Source organism: Papilio polytes, unplaced genomic scaffold, assembly GCF_000836215.1.
Source record: "Papilio polytes unplaced genomic scaffold, Ppol_1.0 DF823923.1, whole genome shotgun sequence".
Classification (NCBI taxonomy): Eukaryota; Metazoa; Arthropoda; class Insecta; order Lepidoptera; family Papilionidae; genus Papilio; species Papilio polytes.
The window spans coordinates 7,115,550-7,139,508 of record NW_013525281.1 but is presented as its reverse complement, the minus strand read 5'-3'; the positions used below and the strand labels follow the sequence as shown (position 1 = coordinate 7,139,508).

The window sequence follows — 23,959 nt, the reverse complement described above, 5'->3', positions numbered from 1 at the left end:
GCCGCCAGGCCCCGGTCCTCGTCTCCACACGAGATACTCCTCACTTCCCCATTCGGACTCTTATAAAAACTTAAACAAACTTTGAATAAATTTTTTTGCGAACGTCAGTCGCTAGTGTTAAGTGCAATACGTGAACTGTGTTTTGTGTTTAGTTTCTGGGGTTTTTATTTTTTTTATTTGGATAAACGCAAAATGGTGCCCCAGCAAGTTTCTGAAGTGAGGTCTTTGACGCCCACGTCGAGCGGCGTACCGGTGTTCGGTTCGCAACTGGTCGACAAGAATTCTTCGACACCTTACACTGATGCCACTCAGGTTAGTGTAAACTTTATACCAGTGACCTAAAGTGAAAGAAAAAATAAAAGTGAAATTTTAAAATAACGAAAAATAAATAAAGCACAATTTAAATAATGTTCATTCAAAAATTCCATAAAAATATAAAACATTTATTTTAAAAATTTTAAGACCCGTGGGAAAATTTCAAATATGGAATATAATTCAGGAGAAAAAATAATTCTTTATTTAAAAATGTTTTAGACAAATAAAAATACAAATTCAAATTGGAAAGCAAAAATGAATTTATATTTAAAAATGTTTTATTCATTTCAAAATTCGAAATTCAAAATGGGGAATAAAATAATAATTTTAATTTTATATTTAAAAGAATTTAACAACTACAAAAAAATCGTCATAAATTTTCTTATAAACTCAAATACACAACTACCGACTGAAGTTACCGTCCAAATTAAGTAAAAAAAAACTTTTTATAATTAACTATGAAGGATACAGCGTTAAAAAGTAAAGACCCAAAAACTTTGTTAGACACGTCTTGATGAAATTAACTGCGGAACTTGCTTTCAATTTCGTAACTTCATCAAACTCTCAACTCCGCTGTAAAATAATTAAAATTTCGACACAAGTTAATAATCAAAGATGAGTTTCGAATTTAAACTTCGAAAAGAAATTAAAACATCCTTTCAAAAGTGTTCCAATAATGCGTAGATTGTTATGCGCTGTGGTTTTGTAAACATATTTTTTAGTTGCGTCGTATCTAAATTGATAAGTAGATCGATTCGCAAAAACAACGCTATTTTTAAAAACGCAAAAATTACGACTTATTTCGCTCAAGTGATAAAATATCTTTAAAAAATTTAAATAGCATTTATATGACCCTTTTTTAATCTGCATAATTTAGTATTAATGTTCACTGCACACGCCAATTAAAAATTTACCTGTGTAATTAAAAAAAAAGGGAAAAGTTATATTTATTCAGCGAGGTATAAAATCGGTACGTAGGTAATGGTCGGTAAAAAGGGTTGGAGCATTATCGTGTAGATAATCTTAATAAATATCCATTGGCCGGCGCGGCGGTTACACAGCCAGAAATTCAATTCGCTAAACGGCTTACTAACGAGGAATAATGATGTTTTAGCATGCGATACAGAGGGACGGAAGCACAGGAATTGTAACAGAATCCCACTTACATACCTAGATTAAGTCTCTTACAATTCAAGGAAATTCTAAGAGGCATGCAAAAAAAAATAGTGTCAATTTGAAATAAAAAAATACAAAAGTATTTTTAAATAAAAATTCCACATTAATTTCTGTCTCAAAATTCGTGGAATTAATTATTGAATTGTATTTTTAAAATAAAAATGTTGTTCTTATTTTTAAATTAAGAATATAATTTTTTTTTCTCTAAATGAAATTTATTTTTTTAAATTACTGTATTTTAATATACATTTTGCTTACAAATCCAAACAATATTGAATAAAATGTGTTATCAAAAAATATTGTGCAATTCTGAAACGAGTGCTTCTAATCACGTAGACAATTCTCAGTTCGCTGTAATATTATTATTCGAAAATATCACGTGCCTTCTATTTTAAATTCAAATTATGTTTCTCTAAATAACTAAACATGTCGTTAAAAATATTTAAGAGATTTTCTACATAAAGTGTCAACAGAGTTCGATTAAAAATAATCGAATCGATAGTAATACGAAAACGTCACAGATAAACACAATCGGACAAACGCGGCGACCGTTCGACTCGAGACGGCCACGAGTGCAACGACATTATATTCTTTTTTCAAATTATCGCATCAAATACATATTAACAGCGTTAAGTAAAGCTATAGCGGTCAAAACAATCGATATAAAAAAACAGAATCGAGATATTTATGTGCCAAGCGAAATGTACGTAAAATGCGCCGGCGCAGTGCAGAGTGCATTAACATTTCAATGTCAACTCGTAATATTTTTAGTCATCCTGTTGCGTGTGTTGGCCTTTCTCGAGCGTACGTATGATGACTAGTAGTACTAGGAAATCATATCGTCTACGGTATATCCAAGAAATTTCTGCAATCTTGAACTATCCTGTAACACCAGGAAGCTATTATCAATAGTTGAGTAAAACAATTTAACAATGAAAAAAGATTTACACTACATAGTCACGAGATCGCGGACAAAAAAATTATAATTGTAAATTGATTTTAATTGAATAGCGATTGTGAAATAATACGCTTAACGGAGTTGGCGTTTTCACGTTGATTAGGCGTTTCGGGATATAATCGTGTAAGACAAGTTGGCGTTTTTGTTCTAAGAGCAGCGCAGCACGTATCGGCTCGAGTTCGAGGCGACAACGCCAAGGTTGCGGGCGCCTCAGTTTCGTTTTATTACTACAATTGTGATTGTCCGTTCTCCAAACCGATTGTTAGATTATACGATTGGGACTGAAAAACTCGCTCCGTTTTTAATTTACTTTAAGCGCTTCCTAGAAATAAAAGGCACCCTGTAAGCGCTGCTAACTTTTTCCTACTTATCTTGAACTCGCGTTTTCTTACTCCAATCACGAAAATATCCCTTGAGTACTATAATACTGATCTTGTTTTGTTTTTATTTTCATAAAAAGTCAAGGAAACAACCTTTATGTTTAAGTGATTTGAAATCAATTTCGTATAAAACTTTTCTGTGTTCATGTTTTAAGTAAATTTATGTACCCTAATGCAGGAGCAGTGAACAGTTGGGCAAATCAAGGTTTGATTGTAAAATACACGGCGACGTTAGAATGCAATTTGCTCTACACTTGTGGGTGGTGTTTTAATGGTACCATTATGTTGGGGAACGCTGATTGTTGCAACAGAATTGCCTTGCGCTCGCCTCGCTCTATACTCTATACAAATGTTGCTTACACTCCAACTTTTTGTGTCAGATAATAAAATTTAACTATTTTATACTTTGACTGACGAATTACGAAGTTATAACCAATATCGTTTTTTCTGTATACTTTTACGATGTCTATAGACTTAAACGTCAGATAAAGTCGAGGGCTTTATTACGGTATGTCACTTAAAATATATTAAAAACAATTGTACAATTCCGTTACAAAAATATTCACAGTGAAACTGTCAGTTTAATTTTAAAAACAAAAAGTAAACATTTTCTCTGTGGCCAGAGTTTCAGCAAATTGTAGCACAAGCGTACAGCTTGGGAAATTCTAGCACTGACATGTAGAAACTAACAAACACCAATAAATTCTGTACTGCAACAGCACTGAATATTGCGCTGAAATTCAGACGGAACCGAATAACATTCATAAATGCATGTTATAATTAAACATTAAAAATATTAGATTACTTTTGTATTTAGAAACGTCACTAATAAAACCCCTTGGTAATTATCTTTAACAATTTCTTATTGCCGGCGACTACGTTCGGGTGGAATTAAAAAAAAGTGAGTAGCCTATGTGTTCTTCCAGACTATCCTCTACATCTATACCAAATTTCATCGAAATCTGTTGAGCTGTTTAGGCTACAAACTCTAACAAACATCCATCTAAACTTTCGCATTTATAATATAAGTATGATAGCGAAGTGTGTAAAGTCCATCGCGTTACCTTGCTATCAAATGGACAGAGGAGGGGACCTCAAATCATTCTAAATGTCCCATTCCCTAGTATAGTCGTGTTTCTTCACTACCAAATGACAATTTTGTATTTACTAAGAGAATACACTAGTCTATATTAATGTTATAAAGAGGAAAGGTTTGTATTTTTGTATGTATTGAAATAACTCAAAAACTACTGGGAAGATTTTAAAAATTCTTTCACCGTTAGAAAGGAAATTTATCTGTGAGTAAAAAATGCTATATTTTATTGTTACTAATGTTGAGGAACTATTAATAAACAACATATATCTGGACCACGGCGTTAAATGTTTTTATAAATGTCTGAGTTGTAAGTACAAATGGTTGTATTCCAAGTTGTGAGAAGATATTGGTTAACCAAAAACTTTGGCAGATCGTTCCTAATCCGAGCTGAGTTGATTAGGTGTTCACAACTGCCAACTTTATCTCACAACTTTGATTGGAAAGTAATGAAGTGACCGTAAAACTTACAATATCGTTCTTTTCCTACTTCACCAAACAATAGTTTCTTACGAATGAATAAGCTTTATTTTTATTGTTGCTTTTTATCTGTTTTATAAATAGATTTATTTGTTATATTTCAGTCAATGCCAATCACTTGATTAAGTAAAAGTAATGAGGAAGGATAGGTTTATGCAAGAAGTGAACCTGAGTTTTACGGAATCATGAAAAATTCTCAAACTTAGTATTTAATATTTTTATAATTAATTATATTAGAGTCTTAAGGATTATTTTTAAAGGCAATATCTTTAAGTACTTTAATTCTCGTGTACACGATAGACGAAACATTTCGCTTTGTTTAATTCAGCATCGAACCTAAAACGATAAAGTTTACGACTGCCTTTCAAACTGCACGCTTTCCAAAAAGAAATCAAACACATCCGAGCTCTGAATCTTTATAGCTTTCCTTATCAGCCTTGATGGCGGAATTAATTCATTTATATGCAAGAAATGGCCCTCAAGATGAGATAAACAAAAATCTTAAGTAGAAAATCAACGTACCTACCATCCCTTAGAAGGCGTCGTCAGCCGATGATCTTGGGGGAAGTAGAAAAATTATTGTTCCTTGATTCCGAAAGAAAAAAAACTGATCAGTAATTTTGACACACGAGTCTCTAGGAATTAATATTGAATTTACAATTTTCTTCTCTGTAAGACAACTGACGATACCAATGTTAGTATAATTAAATCCTTTTATTATTTGACAATCGTATGATCCCCGTTTACACATTTATTTTTGAGTTTTAAGGTTTTTTGTAAAGACTATCTTGTTATATGAATACCGAAGGTTCCACGTTCGACTGTATTGTGTTAACCTGATTTTGATAACCTGCCAAAAAAACTTAGACTGAAATTAAACCTTTTTTTAAAAGGAAACACTAAAATTGGTATTTATGTTAGCTTCATATTTGATAGATATAATACATCTGCGTCCATCGTTGCTCTTAATGTTAGCAAATTATTACTTATAAAAGTGACTGGTTCTTTTTTAGACAGCTTTTTATGCCAACAAGTCACGTTGGAAAGAATTCTCTTAGTTACGAAATTATAGTGAATTTACCTCACACTTATGACATCCTGGTACTTCCCCGGAGTTATCACTATCACTGAACTGACTAATGTATGTAAAATCTGTTATTTCGTTCACTATATAGATAAAATACCAATTACGTTTATGTCCAGATATATCAAAATATTTGTTTTTCCATATTAATGTATCTACGCTTATTGCTACTAAAGCTAAGTCGATCGTACGCCATCGGCAATGACCTTTACAGCTTACTTTTATTTGGTACAATTGAAACCGGTTTGTAAGAACTGGTTCCACGCGGCGAACTCGTACCAGTTTGCTGTAGGTAGGCATCGCTAGCTGTTGTATACGAGTAGCTTTCGCTAGCTATACCGCATCGTGACATATGACGCGATTTCTTTTGATTTAAACCAGTTTTTTTATTGATTGTCGTGCCAATTTGTTGGTCAATATCAAGTTCAAAGTTTATTTATTTTATACTTATTTATGCAATGAAATATAAATTTAAATAGCTAATTAATTGTCGCTTTATATTAAAGAAATAATTAGACCTGACTTTTTATGAATACCTGGTACTTTACTTGTTCTATTTGCCCGAAAATATAACAAAGAGGTTCCGTAAAGTAGTAAATATAATTTTGTAATATGCCCTCACCCTAAGCCCTCGTAATACGGAGGGCAAACATCTAATTCTGCTCCCTCCGGGAGGGAGACTCTCCAGGAAATTGGGCAAGGGATCGACATTCGATTCCCGATAGTTGCGAGGGAAATATTCTAAAAAGAGGCGTCAACGCTTTTGAATAACATTCACTTTACATTTATAAATAAGGGTGTTTTTTATATTTCATATAATAACAACAATTACAATTTATTTTAATAACAAAATAAATTGTAATTGTTGACTACCCAGTCCCTTAGTATACACTAATTTACTAAGGGACTCTAACAACTCTGAGTGTCATAGTAATGCTTACATTTAATTTGCTAAAACGCTAGTTTTAATGTCAGCCGTTTTGCCTACAACAACAGACGTAATGCGGCCGACAGTTGGGACCTAGGTACTCAAAAGCCTAGACTTGTCAGAAACGGTTGCGTGGATAAATGAAATTGGTATTTTCTAGTGCGAAATGTACTATGTAAATAGAATTGTTATGTAGTCGCAAGTTGTAAATGGCCGCGGGAACGAGGTTAATGTATTGAATTTATTTAAATACTAGCTTTCGCCCGCGACTCCGTCCGCGTGATATTAAATAAACAAAAATAAGTACCCTATGTGTTCTTTCATACTCTGCTCTAAATCTATGCCAAATTTCATTCAGAACCGTTCAGCCGTTTAGGCTACAAACTCTAACAAACATCCATCCGTCCATCTAAACTTTCGCATTTATAATATTAGTTAGATTGTCTTATATGAGACGCGGTGGTTAAAAGTGTGGCTTGTGAATAACGATTTGGGTTCAAATTATTTATCACTAAATGTTTAATTTCTTAGGTAATTTTTGTTTCTATTTGCTATGTTCTGGATGACGTCTTAAGGTCGGATTAATCACCTAAATTCCCCTCGCTAAAGTGGGATTCAAAATTCCCTTTTAACTCAACGAAGTGAAATTCACTTAAGGGAATGTTCTCATTTAGAATGTTGCTGATGAGATTACACTGCATTGGTCTTTAAACAAAACATTTGAAGTACATATTTGATCAAGCAGTTACTATGAACGTAAACTTCAGTACAAATCGAATGGATTTACCAATTAGTCTCTAAACGGAACATCAAACGTAACCCACACGCTGTGTTCCAAAATACCACAACTAATCGATTCCATTGACTAAAAAAATAAAGTCAGAGACAATATTGTTCCAGGTAAATTAGTCTACCTGTCCGGGATGTAGGATTACAAATTTCGTAAGTGTAGGAACTTTTTCTACGGAGTTTTTGCGTGGATTATGTTCCGCGTTATTTCATGTTGAATAAAAATGATAATTTATCAAAGTAGACCCGAGCGATTAACATAGCGCTGGTGCGGGATTATGGACTTTATGAATATTATCATAACGTTGTTGTCCCTTATCCTAATACCTTATTATAAAAATAAGCTCTTACATTTTATCCCTATTTGGGAAAACGACGGGAATTTGTAACACGATAGATATTTAACATTATTTAACATAAGATAAAAAAATAATTTTACATTTTATTTAAAATCGAAAAGATTTAATAAACGTTTAAAAACGTAATGAATTAAAATAATTCAATTTAAAAATGGAAAAATCATTTCAAAGAATAAATTATTAATTTTTATTACTTTAAAATAACTATAAATTTAAATGTTTTTCAATTTACAAATGATTGATCATACATTATCGTCATTAAATTCACAAATTAATAAATATTTATTCATGATTTTGGAATATTAAACAGATAATAAAATAAAAATACATCTAAAATTATTAATAACCATTTAATAGCAGTTTAGTTAATTAGGGCAAGTGATTTAATAATTATCACACTAACAAACGCTTCGATAACAATTATTTACCGAAGGCGCTATATTTCATAACACTTTGACCTAGTTTAAAATTTCACCTAATGCCTTAATAACAATATTAACATAAATCTACATAAGATATTAACGTAAACTCAAATAAATCGACGCCATTCGATATTTACATTTGTATGGATATAAAATCTAAATTGAGCGCGTCATTTCCTTTTAGGAAATCTAGTAATAAATGCTTTCACGCGGTTAAAATACATCGCTGTAGTCGCCAGATAACCATTGCGGCTTTTGATTTGTGTATCATTTTAATGTTCTCACTTAACGAGCATTGGAGATAGATACGTTGATTACGTTACGTAAAGATTAAAACAATAAAGTACATTTTATTAATTAAATTCTCTTGAGATTGTAACAAAAAGCGTGACTATTAATAATTAATAATGACGTCAGCCTGTATAAGGAAGATATTTGCACAAATGTAAAACAATTGCTTGACCTTGAACTTCTAGATTCGATAGTCGATTTGAAAAACCTCCGGAGGCGTTTCTAATTGAAAACCAAGCTACTAGATGGAGCTGTTCGTGATATCAACATATTAAAAGCGACTTTTCAACTAATCCGTCGGTAACAATCGATTTCAATTATTAACGGACTCCCAAACGTAGTTTCCCACGTTACGTGTCTCGATACGGACCCCATTGTTTCTGTTAAATCGAATTTTGATCAAGTTCAAAGGAATTCAGACTCAAGTTACAGATATCACGCGATATTCAAAGAAACATGTTTTTAAGTATTCGTTTGATTTCACTGTTCACAGAAAACATTCGTATTTTGTACATCAAAGTAAATGTTTACGAAATTGATTTAGATATCAATAATTGAAAGCATTATGCCTATAATTGGATATTTCCCCTTCCTATGCATCTCCTCCACTGTCAAATCCACTTCCCCTTCCCATCCTCTCCTTATGAGAAAAGGATAGTAAGGAGGAAGGGACTTAAATAAGGCCTCCGGCACCACACTCATCAGACGAAACACGGAATTGCTTCCATTTCACGCCTGTCTTCTGTGTGGTCGTGGTATTACACCGGGCGTGCCGACCCTGCAGTGCTAAGATGTTAAAGCGGGCACTACCACTGTGAAAAGTGGTTCTCACTTAATTAAGATACTGTTCTCCTGATGTCTAAATGTAAGATAAGAATAAGGGGATTTAAACTTACTGCCAATATCTTTGAAGTATTAAGATCGTTGATTTATAAAAGTAACTCGAAAGTCCACAAAGTTTCTCTGCGCTTCAAATCCGCTTCAAAAATTCAAATCCGCTTTGTAATAGAAAAGGCAATTTACGTTTCTGGTAATGATTTCAACTTAGCAACGACATTGACCTGGTTATTAACACGTATTTAATTTTTATCAATTAAAAGAATGTTCTCGAATATTACTAACGAAATTCAGTTACGATGTTGAAGTTTTAAACTCCTTAAAAATACAAATTCTGGAGTGCGGAGTACTCCAACTTATGTAGATGACAATTTATGAAGAAAACGAGAAGAAATATGGCTTCGTCGCGACACAAAACTTTTTTTACTGCCTCCCCCCTTTCGATGAAAGATAAATTTGCAAATAGAGCACGGAAGACCGACGACGGAATTTATCAGACTCTATTCAAATGTTAATATTTCCTTGTAAATTTGTTTTCCCCTGAATACTGTGACTAAATTAATAATACTAAAGTTTAATTGCGACATTTCACTGATAATGTTAAAATACGCAAAATCTATAGCATCATTAGCCGGTTGAAACTAAATATAGAATCCTTTGCCAAAGATAAAACCTCGAGAGACTAATGTACAAACTTCTATAAATAAAACTTGTAATACCATTAATACTAATAACTCAAAGATACATAAATTTGAACGACAATTTCCAATAAATATTCCGCACGAATACGATGTCTTTTATTTCTTCTTTATTTGAAAAAAACATCATTAACGATAATCTCTTCTAGAGTTTTTATAAAATAATAACAGATGGCGTTGTACGTTAAAGGATATTGTAGAGAAAACATCTAAGTAAAAGTAGGATCAGAAGCGAGTCTCCGTCGGTAATGCAGTGGCAATATTTGGCCGCCGCTCCCCCGGGCCGGCGGACGTCCGCCGCACAAACATTGTCTCTGGTCTTTGAAAGCGAACGGAGACGTCCCGTGGGAGTCCGCACTAATAGTGTTAAGAATACACAATCGTGTTTTACTGTTTGTCCGACATTGATATAGCTGGGGGAACAATTATGTTGAACTAACAACCTTATAGAGTTGGCGTTAGAAAAAATGTAAATATATCGCTAAATGTATAAAGGTTTTTATTTGGTTTAACAAAATGATGTTTTCGATGTCGTAAATGCGTTTAGTAATTATTATTAACTTCTGTTTCATAATTGGACGTAAAATTGAGCGCAATTGAAATTGTTAGCGCAATGATAAAATCCTTCACACCTTTGATTTAGAGAGATAGACAGGTGTTACAAATTGTATACTTGAACTATCCAAATAATCAACAAACATATAAGACAAACATAAAAAAACTACCATAAACGGGATATATTCAAATTAAGTTGAATTTTTAAAACTCATTAATAAATGGACGTAAAACGCACTCACATTTCGACCACTCGAGTTGCTCCGAGCTAACTACGTTTTTATGAAGCGCACGCGAGCTATAAATTTAGCATTTACACCGTGCGTCCGAAACGTTGCCACTTACCGCTTTGTCCAATGCAGCCAAGATGCAAATGAATGGATACGGCATTTATATTTAATACTACTCTCAAAGTTATTACGTTATTCATAAATAATTTGCAATTATTGCAATACCATGCAGTAGACTGTTGTAGTAAAAATATTCTATCAAAAATATACATATACCATTATTTCTTAGTTTAACGTAGTAGAGCAATTAGGCCGGTTGAAACAAATCATACTTGACAATTCCACGTTCCTTGTGGCAATTATAATTTTACTATAACATTTTTAATTTCATTATTTAGAGTAGCTTTTGTCCGCCATGCTGTATTTTATAAATGTGTCAAATTTTATCAATACATTAAGCTGTTTTGGAGATAGTAACAGGCATCTTAAATCTCTTATTTATAATATAAGTATGAAGTATAACCTATCTATGAATTTACATCGTTAGTATAGACGTAAAAAGTAATAATCATACAACTACAAGTATCATCTGTTCAATAGCAAATTATCGATTGCATGCATCAGACCGACATGACATCTCAGCTCCAAGTATTCCACTAGAAATTCGGCCTGAAGATGTCCCAAGGGCGCGAGACACGCTAAAAAGAATCTTTTATATCTCGTGGAATTTCCAAGAGCACTCACTGCAATAATTCCGTGACTTTTATCTTGTTTTCTTCTTCGCTTTTCCTGACTAAAGTCACGCCACTGATAAACGTAATCAGTATTGATTGTAAATTATACAACTAATGATGTTGTAATAGCTGAGAATCTGTTTACTTCGATAAGTTTTGTTTACCTTTTTAGTCGTTATCTGTATAGTAATGTTGCGGGTTCATTTAGCTGGAATCTCCTTTGAGAGAACAGAAGTGCGAGAGAGGCTCGTTCGATTGACGCGAGCCCATCGACTCACTAATGCGTCTCATTTCCCGAACACCGGCTTTCGGAATAAGAAAAGTTCCGACATCCTCTTCGGCGAGGAAATGAAAGAAAGAGGCCGTACGCTCGGTTGCGAACCCAAACTTAATACCTTTGATCCGGGAGCCGAAAGTTCGAATTAACTCGAATTCAAAGACGGACGACCATCTGTTTGCGACCCTAAGGAATCCGGCGACTAATTTTAACTTAGAGAAACTCTTTGGAACAAAATAAGTCTATTGTGAATACTTGTTAATTTGATCCCTCTTACCTTTTCGTCTTTGAATGTTAATGAATTTAATTTGTATTCGCTAAACAGTCGGAATCGAGGTGTCGGTCGTGCGGGGAATGAATGGAGGCGAACGAGGTACGAAGCGAAGGTGAATCCGAGTCAGCGCTAGCGTCGCCCTCCCGTCTAATGTCGTCATTAAAGTAATTGTTTCGCACTACAGCGATCTCATTGATGGCAACAATTTTTTTGCTTGTATTCGTTTTGATTCCCCCTTTGTTGCGTTTCGCGTTAGCTGATCGAACAATTTACTTACGAGACATCTATGATTTCTTTATTACGGCCCCTTTATCCCTTCGTCCTTTCGGCTTCCTGTCGTATCGTTCCCGAGATATTGAATTTTGAGCACAAAATCTTTTTTTTTATCTGCCACGTTAACGGCGTATACATTTTTTTTAATACGAAGCAGTTTAGTGCGAGGGCCTATTTCGCAAATTGACATTTAAGGCGGCACCGCTTATAACGTCGGAAATTCGTTTAGAGATTAAAAGGGATCCCGTTGGAATATTTTAAAGCACGCTCGGAAACATGAGCCGTATTTTGTGGAGAAAAGAAACGTTCCAGGCGAGTTGCAGTGAGATGGTGCTGTTAGGGTAATGTGTTTATAATTGCGTGGCGGGTGGTGTCGTGACGACGTCAGGAGAAAGGTCGTTGTAGAACGCTCGTCGCTCAGCCATTGCCATTGCCATTGGCTCATGACAACAATAGACCGGCCGTGGACTTGGCAAAGCATGGATCGTCTCTCCGCCGACGCTGTAGTGAACCTAATGAAATTTCTATTCGCCATGTAATGGCCATTATGTTTGTAATTAAATCCCTCAGCGAGTGTTAAACGGTCGGCGAGGGGCGGGCGTGCAATAAACGGGCCGAGTGCGTTCCCATGCACACGGGAGACGGCCGCTGCCACATTTAGCCCCGTTACGACAAATATAGTGCGCCTCGCATTGGAATTATCCGAGTAATACATGGAAAATTACTGTAGTGTGTACAGACCGACATTTTTTGTTCCCATGCGAGTTGCGGCGATGGCGAATGAAATTGTGAATTAATACGTAATGATGTCATACATAATGATATCGAGAAACGTTACTCAGAGATACTTGTAATCGAATACGTTATTTTACAAAGTGAAGAGGGACACGACACTCAGAGACCATATTAACCAAAATACAAAACTTAATTACAGGATAAATAAAAATGAAAACAAAAACAAATGTTGGCTGTTTTCAAATTACATTGTAATCGATAGTAACGATCAGGATGCCCTGCACTGTCCGAACGAGGCAAGTCCCGCGGGATCGCCTGTTGTCTACGAGACATCGAATTTATCAGGCACTAGACAAGAGCCGGCTCTTATGTCTGTAACCGAAGCTTACGTTTCGCTTTTCACTAATAAAACCTTATTTCTTTCCTTTATTTCGCCTTTTAAATTTATTCCTTTATTCTCAGTAACTTTTACCGCATCCGATTTTTTAATTTCCATCGCATCGATACACGAGCGGTGTGAACGATCGTATTTGATCGTACACATCCCACGGAAATAGAACATTTCGCTGCGAAAGCGTTGCCACGTGTCGGCCGAAACGTGTGGCCACCGTAGACTTTACTGCGCACAAATCGGCCACTACGTTAGATTGGCCACTGCGTTAGTAATTCGCATTCCCGATCCATCCCATGACGCTCGTCTTCACTACGGTTCAACAATCAAGACGAATCGTACCATTGAACTAGATTGGAATTCAAATACCCGCTTTAGCGTTCGGAATTAAATGGAGACTAAAAGAATTTGAATTTAACTTGTCTAACAAGCCGAGAAGTAACTAGTCACCACAAATCTTATTAATCTAATAATGTAGGCTAATCAAATAATCAATAATTACGGTTGTAAACAAAATAAATAAATCGATGTCTAACCACCGACAGTCTTCTTATACTTATTGTTAAATATTGTAATGAATTTTAAACACATTGCTTTGTAATCACTACTTACATGATGACAGGTGAAAACTAAAAATTAATTGTATTTGGAGTAATTTAAGTTAAGTTACGTATCTAAATGTTGTAATGCTAACTTGTAAATTAAAAACAAACACAATATCTCTTATTCAATAGTGATAAAACGGAGTAACTATAGAGAATTTATTAACCTTAAGCATTAAAGGCGTTACGTTCGATAAGAGATTAGAGCACCAACTAGGGGCATATAAAACGTAGAAAGCTATTCCAGTTTCTCGTTATCTGGGTAAAAGATTGGTCAATATGTTACAATGAAATAGCACGATCCTATGTCGATATCGCCGGCTAGACCGTGCCAAAACTCCGATTTATTATGCTAAAATTGGAAACCAAAAAGTCACCCATGCATTTTACAAAGGTTAGAAGTGATTATACGATAAAAATACCTGCACACGGTGATTAGAAACTTCTTAACGATTATTGCAAACATTTATCCTTATGTTTTGACTTTAAATATATTTCTTATTTCACTATTTTATAGTTTATTCCTTTTTAAAAATATTGACAATTATTTTAATTATCTGAAACGCAATATTAATTTTCAATTAAATAAATACAGTATATATAACATTCGAGTTCCATCTCACAAAAATTGTAACAACGAAAGTATTATTGCGCAGTTCAAACCTAATTTAGAATTGTTTATTCGATTATCGATATGCAAATAAATAATTAATAATGTACGCACTGCAAACATCGTATATTGTGCAGTACTAGCGACGCGGTGCGGCGAGTTACATCACTACACGCGCACCGCTGGAGTAATAATAAACATCCACGTGCGATACTGCGCGTGGACAACTAAAGGTGTGCGCACAGTGGGACAAGAGTAGCGATTATACTATGGAATACGATACACGGACTATAACACGGCTTTTGTTGTGTTAATTAAATAAATATTGAATAGTTACTTAAGTACTTACTAACTCATGTCTTCTATACTTATATAAATAATATTATAAAGATAATTCTTTTAATTTCGTTCAGTTTTAATAACGCTAGATGGAGTAACACCAACTAGCAGTCATATCTCGCGTATGATAACACGCCACGGCTCAGTATATCAGCTGTATTTAGTTTATGTTAACATATTTACATATATATCTGCTGCAAGCGCTAACAAGGAAACGTTGATAAGCGAAATGACGAAGTGATGTTTTAAATTGTAAATTCCCTACGAAATAGTATCGATAAATAAATAATTGCACTTTTGGATTATTAAATGAAATGTTCTAATTGTTGAGTGATATTTAAATTTTAATGGCATTCGGTTTTTTAAAACAAGAACAATTTGTTATAATGAAGGTTAAAAAACTTGTTAGTAATATTTATCTCAGTTACGTTTTTTGATTTTACGTTCATTAACTTTAGGTTGATTTAACTTATTTTTCTTAATTATTTCAATGAATATGACGCGGATAATTAAATGTTCATTATAGTTCTATATTCAAATCAGTTTTTAATTGTTTTGCGTGAACATTGCATGTACAAATACAACAACAATGAGCTAAACGAATAGAATTGATACTAACAATGTAACTAATTTAATATTTTTAAATGCCGTATTCTAGTGCATTAAATGCAGATCACTAATTACAAATGAACAAATACACGATAAAATTTCTGAACTATTTGATAATATCGACAGTAAGTAACAACAAAAATTGACCGTTGGTTATACCGTTATACCAGTAGGCATTAAATTCAATATTGATGTTAGATAGTGGAACATCTGCGTATCTACACTGTGGCACCAGCTTGAGTCGTAGAGTACAAACATTGCTATTATTAGAGCGGACACGAGACGTTTGCTCGTGCAGTGATAACTGTCGATTGTACACTCTATACTATTGACTACGTATACTGACTGCAAACCTAATTGACTAGAAATAAAGATTTTGGACCAGTTCAAATGGTGTATCTGTTATTTTTACTCTGTAATTTTTAACAAGGCTATTAAGTGTATGGAAAAATACGCCCGTGTTTAAGATGTGTGAAAATAATTTTACTGTATAAAATAATAAAAATAATATAATTCACTGATTTTTATTTTATATTGTCTGTTCTCTCTTATATTTTTCCTAACCTACTAATGTAAATTCGAAAGTTTAGATCGATGTTCATTACATACTTCTAAAAGGTATAGACATAGGTATAGATTATAGTCTAGAACACGTATTTTACTTATGTTTTAATTCCGCTCGGACGAAGTCCCAGACAAAAGGTCGTTTTTTTATTAAAAACATATCAAGATTGTCAATTATTCCTTTATATTGGGAGTTTTAGTTAGTAAAAATTAGAAACATTTTATCTGTGTTTTCTTGGTAAATTCTTGCCATTTACTTTGTGACAAATATGGGCAACCGTTTTTGGAATACTGCCTATCTTTTATATAATTCCTGATCGCATTTAGATAAACTCGCTGGAATAAAATTAGCATGCAGAACTAAAATAACTAAAAACATTCAAAACTTACAATTAGAGTGAATTTAAGGAGTTGATTTAAATTTCAAGTCGCTATTACTTATCTTGGCATAAGTAAAATATCTTGTCCCGCGACTCAAAAAGATTAAAAACTTTCCGCGCCCGACAACTTTTAAGTTTCTTAATTTTAAGTCGCGATTTAATATTCTTATGAAGGAATTTTCCAAGTTGATTTATTAAAATGTGCTCTAACGTTTTATATATTTTATTAAATACATTTATAAGTATAGTATGGATGGATTGTGTGAAAGAGAACATGCTTAAGAAAGGAGTGGATTCATAATGACGGCTGATAGAGATGGAAGAGCAGCACATACTGTGCCGACCCTCCGTAAGGGATAAGGGCAAGTGGATGATGATGACTTTTAAACTGAATTTGAGTAGTATTGTTTGAGTTTAAACATTTTATGTCACTGAATAAACCGGTTTAAAAATACGCGAACATTTTTATTGCATTAAACATAAATAACACATTTAATTATTCACAATATTAATATTAATCTGATATGATTTATTGATTTTCAAACTGTTATATACATGGTTAATTTATATAACACTCTGGAACAGTAAAAACAAAGTCGCTAATCTTGAAAATGTAGATTGTAATATTAATTTCTGATTAGACTATTTTACAAATATTATAAATGTGAAAGTTTAGATGAATGGATGGATGTTTGTTAAAGTTTGTAGCCTAAACGTCTGAACGGATTTCGATAAAATTTGTCATAGATGTAGCGGATATTCTAGAAGAACACAGAGGCTGCTCAGTTTTTTTTTTAATTTCACGCGAACGGAGTTCGGGCGTAAGCTAATTCTTATTATAAATAAAATATATCAAAGCTAATAGTTAAGTAATTCTATAGCTTTTAAGTTACCTTAACACTAATGAAGCGTACTATCCGAGGCGGCTCCATTGATGTGGCAACTGATCTAGTCAATTACATTTCTATACCCGGTTCATTCAATAACCAGTACACCAATGCAGTACCAAAGTTATTTGACTGTGGTCACTGCTGTATCGGATTGCTGTTTCTGAGGCGTTTGTATTAAATACTAGATTTGTTGCCACTTCAAACGCGTAAATGTTATGTCACTTATGTGTTCTTTAAGTAAATTTTTGGACGAAAATCTCATGTAAAGTCTGACCTTTTTAACTCAACCTTAAGTAAGATTATGTGTAATAATATCTTCTTTTCTTTTATTAGTTCACCGCTAAAATTATTATTGACGATAAACAACTATTAATCTAATTCCGGCTCCCATATTCGGTTTTAGCCATGACAATTTAAACTTAAGTACTGCGACATAAGACTTATTGTTGTATAATCTTGGTAGCCGTTCAATCGTATGAAATAGAAATATTAATAGTCGTACAAGTGAGTACGAGTAGTACAAGTACTAGACATTGGCTTTGGTGAGAAGATTAAATCAAGAGCTCAACATCGATCGATTGGTTAACTAACCGACATCGTTGTGTCTTAAGTTGTAAGCGGACAGCGATTTGATGTACTTAATGTAAACGCGTTCAAAAAATACATCAGAATACTCCAAGAAAAAGACTTGTTTAAGGTGAGCTAGATGGCCGGTGGATTGGGCCATCCTCGTCGTTATTTGTAAACTAGAGTTAGGGTTCTTCAAGAAGCGAGTATATCTCTAACAACCCATCTACATTTAAGTGTTTAGGATATCCAATGTAGAAGCACCTCAGTGTTTCATCTTAAATATTTTAAAAACTCTGTGGTAAGCCATAGGATCTAACATTCGCAATAATCAAAGGCTTGCAGTATGTATACAGTATTTGCACATAGATAACCGTACTACAAGGCTGCCAAGCTGCGAGGCCCAACGCAAATGTTTGCTCAAACAATATTTTCTCGCGAGCCCCCACTCGATGTCGACATCACATTAAACACCGCTTTACACTGAGAAACCGCTCGCTGAATGATTGCGATAAAAGTTTATAGGCCCCGAGATAAAACTAAGTGAAACTCGCCTTCTCTTCCATTACCAAATCTAAATTAACCAACATTAGTTTTAGGATCATAATAATCTTGTTTGAAATAGTCATTATAACCTTAATAACATATTTCATCATAGCCTCATACTTCATACTCCCGTAGCATGTACGTACCAGATTTTCGTCCTTTAGTTTCTATCTGGCATCATCTCAATCTTCTCTCCTTTATAGATCATGTCACATTTCCAATCCATCCATCTCTTTTTAGGCTTACCTCTACAATTGTACCTCCACACTCATAACTAAAATAAATATCATATTTATGTGGGATAATTCAAGATTCTGTTTTCCATCAATAGGGTTAGGGACTTACATATTTAAGTATCTAAGTTAGTCACTAAGTTATTATTTTGTTAATGCATTTATATCCACATATTTGTGTCAAACATCTGTTTAGTTTTAGTGCAAAAATTTAGTACATTTGTTCACTTGAGTAAATATTAATACAGCTTTAATAGAAATACTTCCTTTTAAACGCAATGAAATTCAACTTGAGACTGTCGAATCAGTGGAAGACGAGACTTAAACAATAGAAATGCTTCTCAGTAAATAGATATCCTTAATAAAACAAAACGAGCAATAGCAAAACACAAAAGACCCATCCTTTATTTAAAATGAATAAAGGAAAATAACCATAAACGTAAGGTTATAAAGCATAAAATCGTATGCATTTATCGAGATACGATGTGGGCCGTGTAAAGTGCGGTAGCGTAGAATAAAAAAATGAAGGAACGAAAAATGTTTTAAACGAAAACATAGTGGAGAAGATAAGGCCACGTTTTATTATGCCACGACATGGGGGCGCGACAAAACATATGAAAAAACTGGCTATACAGGCGGTTCACTATCGAGTTACTTCTAAATAATTTTGACTATAGTAAAATATGGAATATACAGGAGTAGACATCATTATTTTTTCATTTGTATAGTTAAAAACTAATTACGTAATTAAATGTTTATTAATGTAAAAAAAAGTTACCATAACATTCATTATGTTCTTATGATCTATATTAATAAGTCTAATCAAATAACAGAAATAAAATTTAATATCACATATCTATATAAGAACTATAATAAGTATTGAAAATATTTCTAAAAAGGTTGGCATAATAAATATTCAAGATAAAGTGTGTCTCAGGTGAAATAGAGCACCCTGTATGTGTGACGTATGAACGGCTTACCTGCCTCCATCAATAATATTTTTTACGAAGCAAGTTCCTGTCTAACATTGTCTAACGGCTGCCACTAATGATTGATGTGTTCACTCTCCAAGGACTTGTATCCTCATATTGTATCCTAACAGATTACCAATGTAATTTATCTTATAAATTGTCGTATACATGTTTTAAACACTATTGTTGTAGTTTTAAATCTAAATAGCTTTGCAGTAGGAATCAGAAACAAATTAATTACAAAGCCGGAATACCGGGAAAACTAAAAACGAAATCCAGCTACGGACAATACAGTAAAGAATAAAAAAGCTCAGCCGGGTGAGGGCAATCTCGATAAAATTGTATAAGAGGATTAAAAGATTTATTGTATAAACCTCTTCAAAGGAAATTTTTGGGTGTTCCCGTTTCGTGGAGCGTCCGCCGGCCTCCGTGCCAACGCATAACTTAGCGTCAACGTTTAAACGCTGTATTTGGCTCTTTCATGTAAATGCGTACTTGTTTTGGATTTATCGAATCTTTCCGACACCTCATCGACATTGTTTTCATCAATCAAATTGGCCGTTTTACCTCGTTTCGATATTTGAATATAATACTAAGCATCTTCCGTTACCGTTTTAAGGAATAATTTGCTTGGATTTAGTTTAAAATAAATACAGTAGGAAAAGTACCAATATCCAAAACTAACTTGAAGGTGTCACTAACGTACAAAATTATTATATCCAATTGTGGTAATTGTGACTCCAAAATACGTTAAACCCTTCTATTTGCTTAGCAAGTCTAAATTATCTTTCCGATGTATTCTGAGTAGAATTTTCCTGCGACAGCGTTTATGAAAAAGAAAACAAAAGAAGGAGAAGTGTATTCTTCAAGACTATGTTCTATATCTGTGCTAAATTTCATTGACAATCTATTAAGCCTTTCTGGAGATACCTTCTAACAATTCATCTATCCATCCAAAGTTTCGCATTAACATTAGTACTAGCTGTGGCCCGCGACTTCGTCCACGCAATATTCAGATCAAAAGTAGCCTATCATATGCCCGTCTATGTCAGCTATCCTTCAGTGAACGTGCAGCCGAAATCGGTTCAGCCGTTTCCGACAGACAGACAGACAAAATGTTTAAATGCGATTTTCTTTACAAATACATCATTTTCCTGAAATTCGGAATTATTTTTTTTTATATTACAAATTTATACATAAATAGTTAAAAAGTATCGAAGTTACATGTATACAGTCGACGTATGAACATGAGAAGTAATCAATGACATTTAATGACTCATGAATATGGAAGAGATCAAAGAGGCGCAGATCTGTGTAATTGAAGCGCGTACACAATTACGTAAATACACGATAATATAACTAACACAGATCATGTTCAAAGTGATTATTATACAATTAGAAGTAAATATCAGTAGTAACATATTAAAACTTAATAAAACCATTTCAGAAGATTCATTTCGAAGAATGATATTTCAATAAGATTGAATGGTGTATGTGTTCATCGTAAGTCAAATTGCTCTGATCCAAGGAAACTCTAACGATCCGTTCACTTTTATAAATCATACGTTCTCTCAAAACACCAGATTGCACAACCGATTCTAGGTTATTACATTTTTTGTCTATATTCTCTGATATTCGCTTCACAAACAACGCATAAATAGATGGTTTATTTATTACTATAACTAAAATAAACTATAAAGTTTATTCTTTAATAAATTTCACTAAATGTTGACAATGAAAGAACTTTCTAATAGTAAATTATGTTTGTTTCCAGGTAAATAACAGTTCCGGGGTACAGCTAACATTACGGTGAGATGGTCGTACGTTAACCTTACCTTCCGTATTTTATATCGAGTCCTTTACGAGTGGCGGCTCGACGTTACCTAGGAGAGCTATTGCCTTTCTTAACTAAACTATAACAATAAATTTACAGTAACTTCTGCAATACGCAGACGTTTAACAGCAGTTGCTTTTGTAAATGAACAACAAAACTTTCGATTAATATTTTCCTGCAGATACCTCTGTGTAACTTTTTTATAGACTCGCTCCATCAATTAAATCTCTTGTTAATTTTTTGCTTTTAAAAAGTTATGAGTTTCCCTGTGTAATTCATTAAAACTTCTATTGTGTTTATTACTTCGGCCGGCGGAAGGACTTTGTTATTCGATTTTGTTTTGTCTGTTTGTACATTAGCGTATTGGAGCGGCTCGATAGCTTCTGGCACATTGCTATCAATCTCCATTAAGAATTATCCATTGTAACTTAGATGAATGCAGATTACATTTACTCCGGCAACAACTAATCTAGATTTAGCTTTAAACATCATTCGTTTCCTGTTCTATTGCTTTTAAGTGACATTTTAATTCGTCCGTCAAGTCTAAAGTAGCGACATCCTCATTAACCGTTTTGTTATTATTTATTCTGTCGCCGCCACTTAACTCCACTTCTAAGCTTACCTTCATATTTAATAGGACATTTGTCCCCATTAGTCGAGCTATATTTATTAAACATATTAGCAACGGTAATTAATTCCAACGGTTAAAGTATCCTACGTAATGTAATGCGATTTTTCAATTTATATTTTTTCATTTCGAATTCAAAAGTTCGTCGTTATAATTGAAAACGTAATAAGCATAATGTTGCTTTATATAAAGATGTCATGGTCTGTTTGTGTAGAACAGAAACCCCCGCAGTCATGCCCATTGAATTTCCATCAGTCTTGACAAATTGAAACAAACTGGAAATTTGGAGTTTGAAACTTTACGAGAACCGAATGGGAGACTTGAAATAATGTACTGCAAATTTAAATTCATTCCCTCAAATATTTGTCCTGTTTCAACTTTGAACCTTCGGTGACTTTTGATTCTATTCTGATTTGACGAGTAGCTAGATACATTGATCTATTTAAACGTTAAAATTTGAAATAGATGATTGATAGATAACTTTATCATCTGTTCACTAAGGAGGGATTGAAAGTTTATAAGTTAGGAGTGATTAGTCCATAGTCAACCACGCTGCACTGCGGGTTGACTCCACACGTATTTTTATTCGCAGATATGAATCACGATGTTTTCCGTAATGTCAGGTAAACATATGATAATAAAAAAACAATCGCTCATCTTGGGATTTGAACCCAGGATCTTCGTATTAGAGCGGGCAGTCTAAATTATCGCACAACTGCAGTCCGATTGTCGATTGTTTCGCAGCCAATTCAACTGTTTGCGCACCTCCATATTAGCTCATAGGAAAGAGAGACTAAACAGTTGTGCGATAGTTTTGTTTCACATTTACGGAAGCTCTTAATGTGATAATAATGCAATGCGACCACCATTGAATGATCAAAGTATCTTGAGATCGATGAAAATAATCGGTAGAGAAAAATTTCCATGAGCAAGTCACCCTTTTAGATTTCATTTTTTCCTTCTAAAATTATATAGTATAATGAACCGGCGGGTTGTAAGTTAGCATTAAGTATTCGCATTTCCAGACCTGTCTCTGTCAAGGCAGTTAAAATTTCACTTGGCTAAGCAAAATTTTCCGTCCGCTGCAAAAATCTTCCCCTTTTTAGGGGGAGGGGAGCGGCGAGCGAATTCTTGCATAAAATTTACATCGAGCGGTCCATACAAATTACCATTTCACTTCTTACTCTGATTAAATGTTGTAGAAAAAATATTGCTCTCTAAATGGAAGAGAAAATTCTCGGTTTTCGACTCATTAAAATTGATGTTTTGTTTTTTCCGACGTCGCCCGCCCGAGAGTGATTTCTTTGCTTTTGCATTTGACTTTTTATAACCCAAAGCCTGATGTGGCCCGCCTTGCTTTTTACTAAATCATTTAATTAATCTATCTCAAATCTTAGTTCTAATTTTGCTATTAAATATTTAAAAAAATCCCTGTTTCAAACACTCTTAAAGATATTTGCAGTAAAAGGAAACATATCATTGTAATGTCTAACAAATAGTGCGCTAAAGTTGGCAAGAAAACAAAGATTTGTCCAAAGAAGGTGTGTGTTACAATGTCTTTCTGTGGAAGGGTGAGAAAACGTTGTGAACGGAGTAGAGATATTTGGCAGACTGCTCCAGCCTAATGATCCCCTTGATTGTGGTAAACTGTCGCTATAAAATGTCTCAATGTTGCCAACTTGGAAAAAAACACTTGCCCCTGTAAAGTGACTATTCCTGGCAGACTCTTGATACTGTTAGATTGCCTTCAGGAAGGCTTTAAGTGGTCGAGAATTGATGCTTTCCTTTTCAGCAACAACAAACTTTGTTCGTGTGAAATTGAATTTGCTGATGGAAAAACTTTTATTCTATTTCTACTTTTGCATATGAATCGCTTCTATTTCAATCGTATTTATATTCTAGAAAAT

At 33.8% G+C, this 23,959-nt stretch overlaps 1 protein-coding gene across 1 annotated transcript in view; it reads left to right on the top strand.

Moving 5' to 3' along the window:
* Window positions 1-6: 6 nt before the first annotated feature.
* The window catches only part of LOC106102361 (transcription factor Sox-12-like), a 67,372-nt gene continuing 43,419 nt past the window's right edge, over window positions 7-23,959 (top strand). Inside the window, exon 1 of the mRNA XM_013281807.1 lies at window positions 7-312. Within this exon, the coding sequence (XP_013137261.1) occupies window positions 193-312 (120 nt within the window). The 5' untranslated portion in view covers window positions 7-192. The remainder of the gene's footprint in view (window positions 313-23,959) is intronic.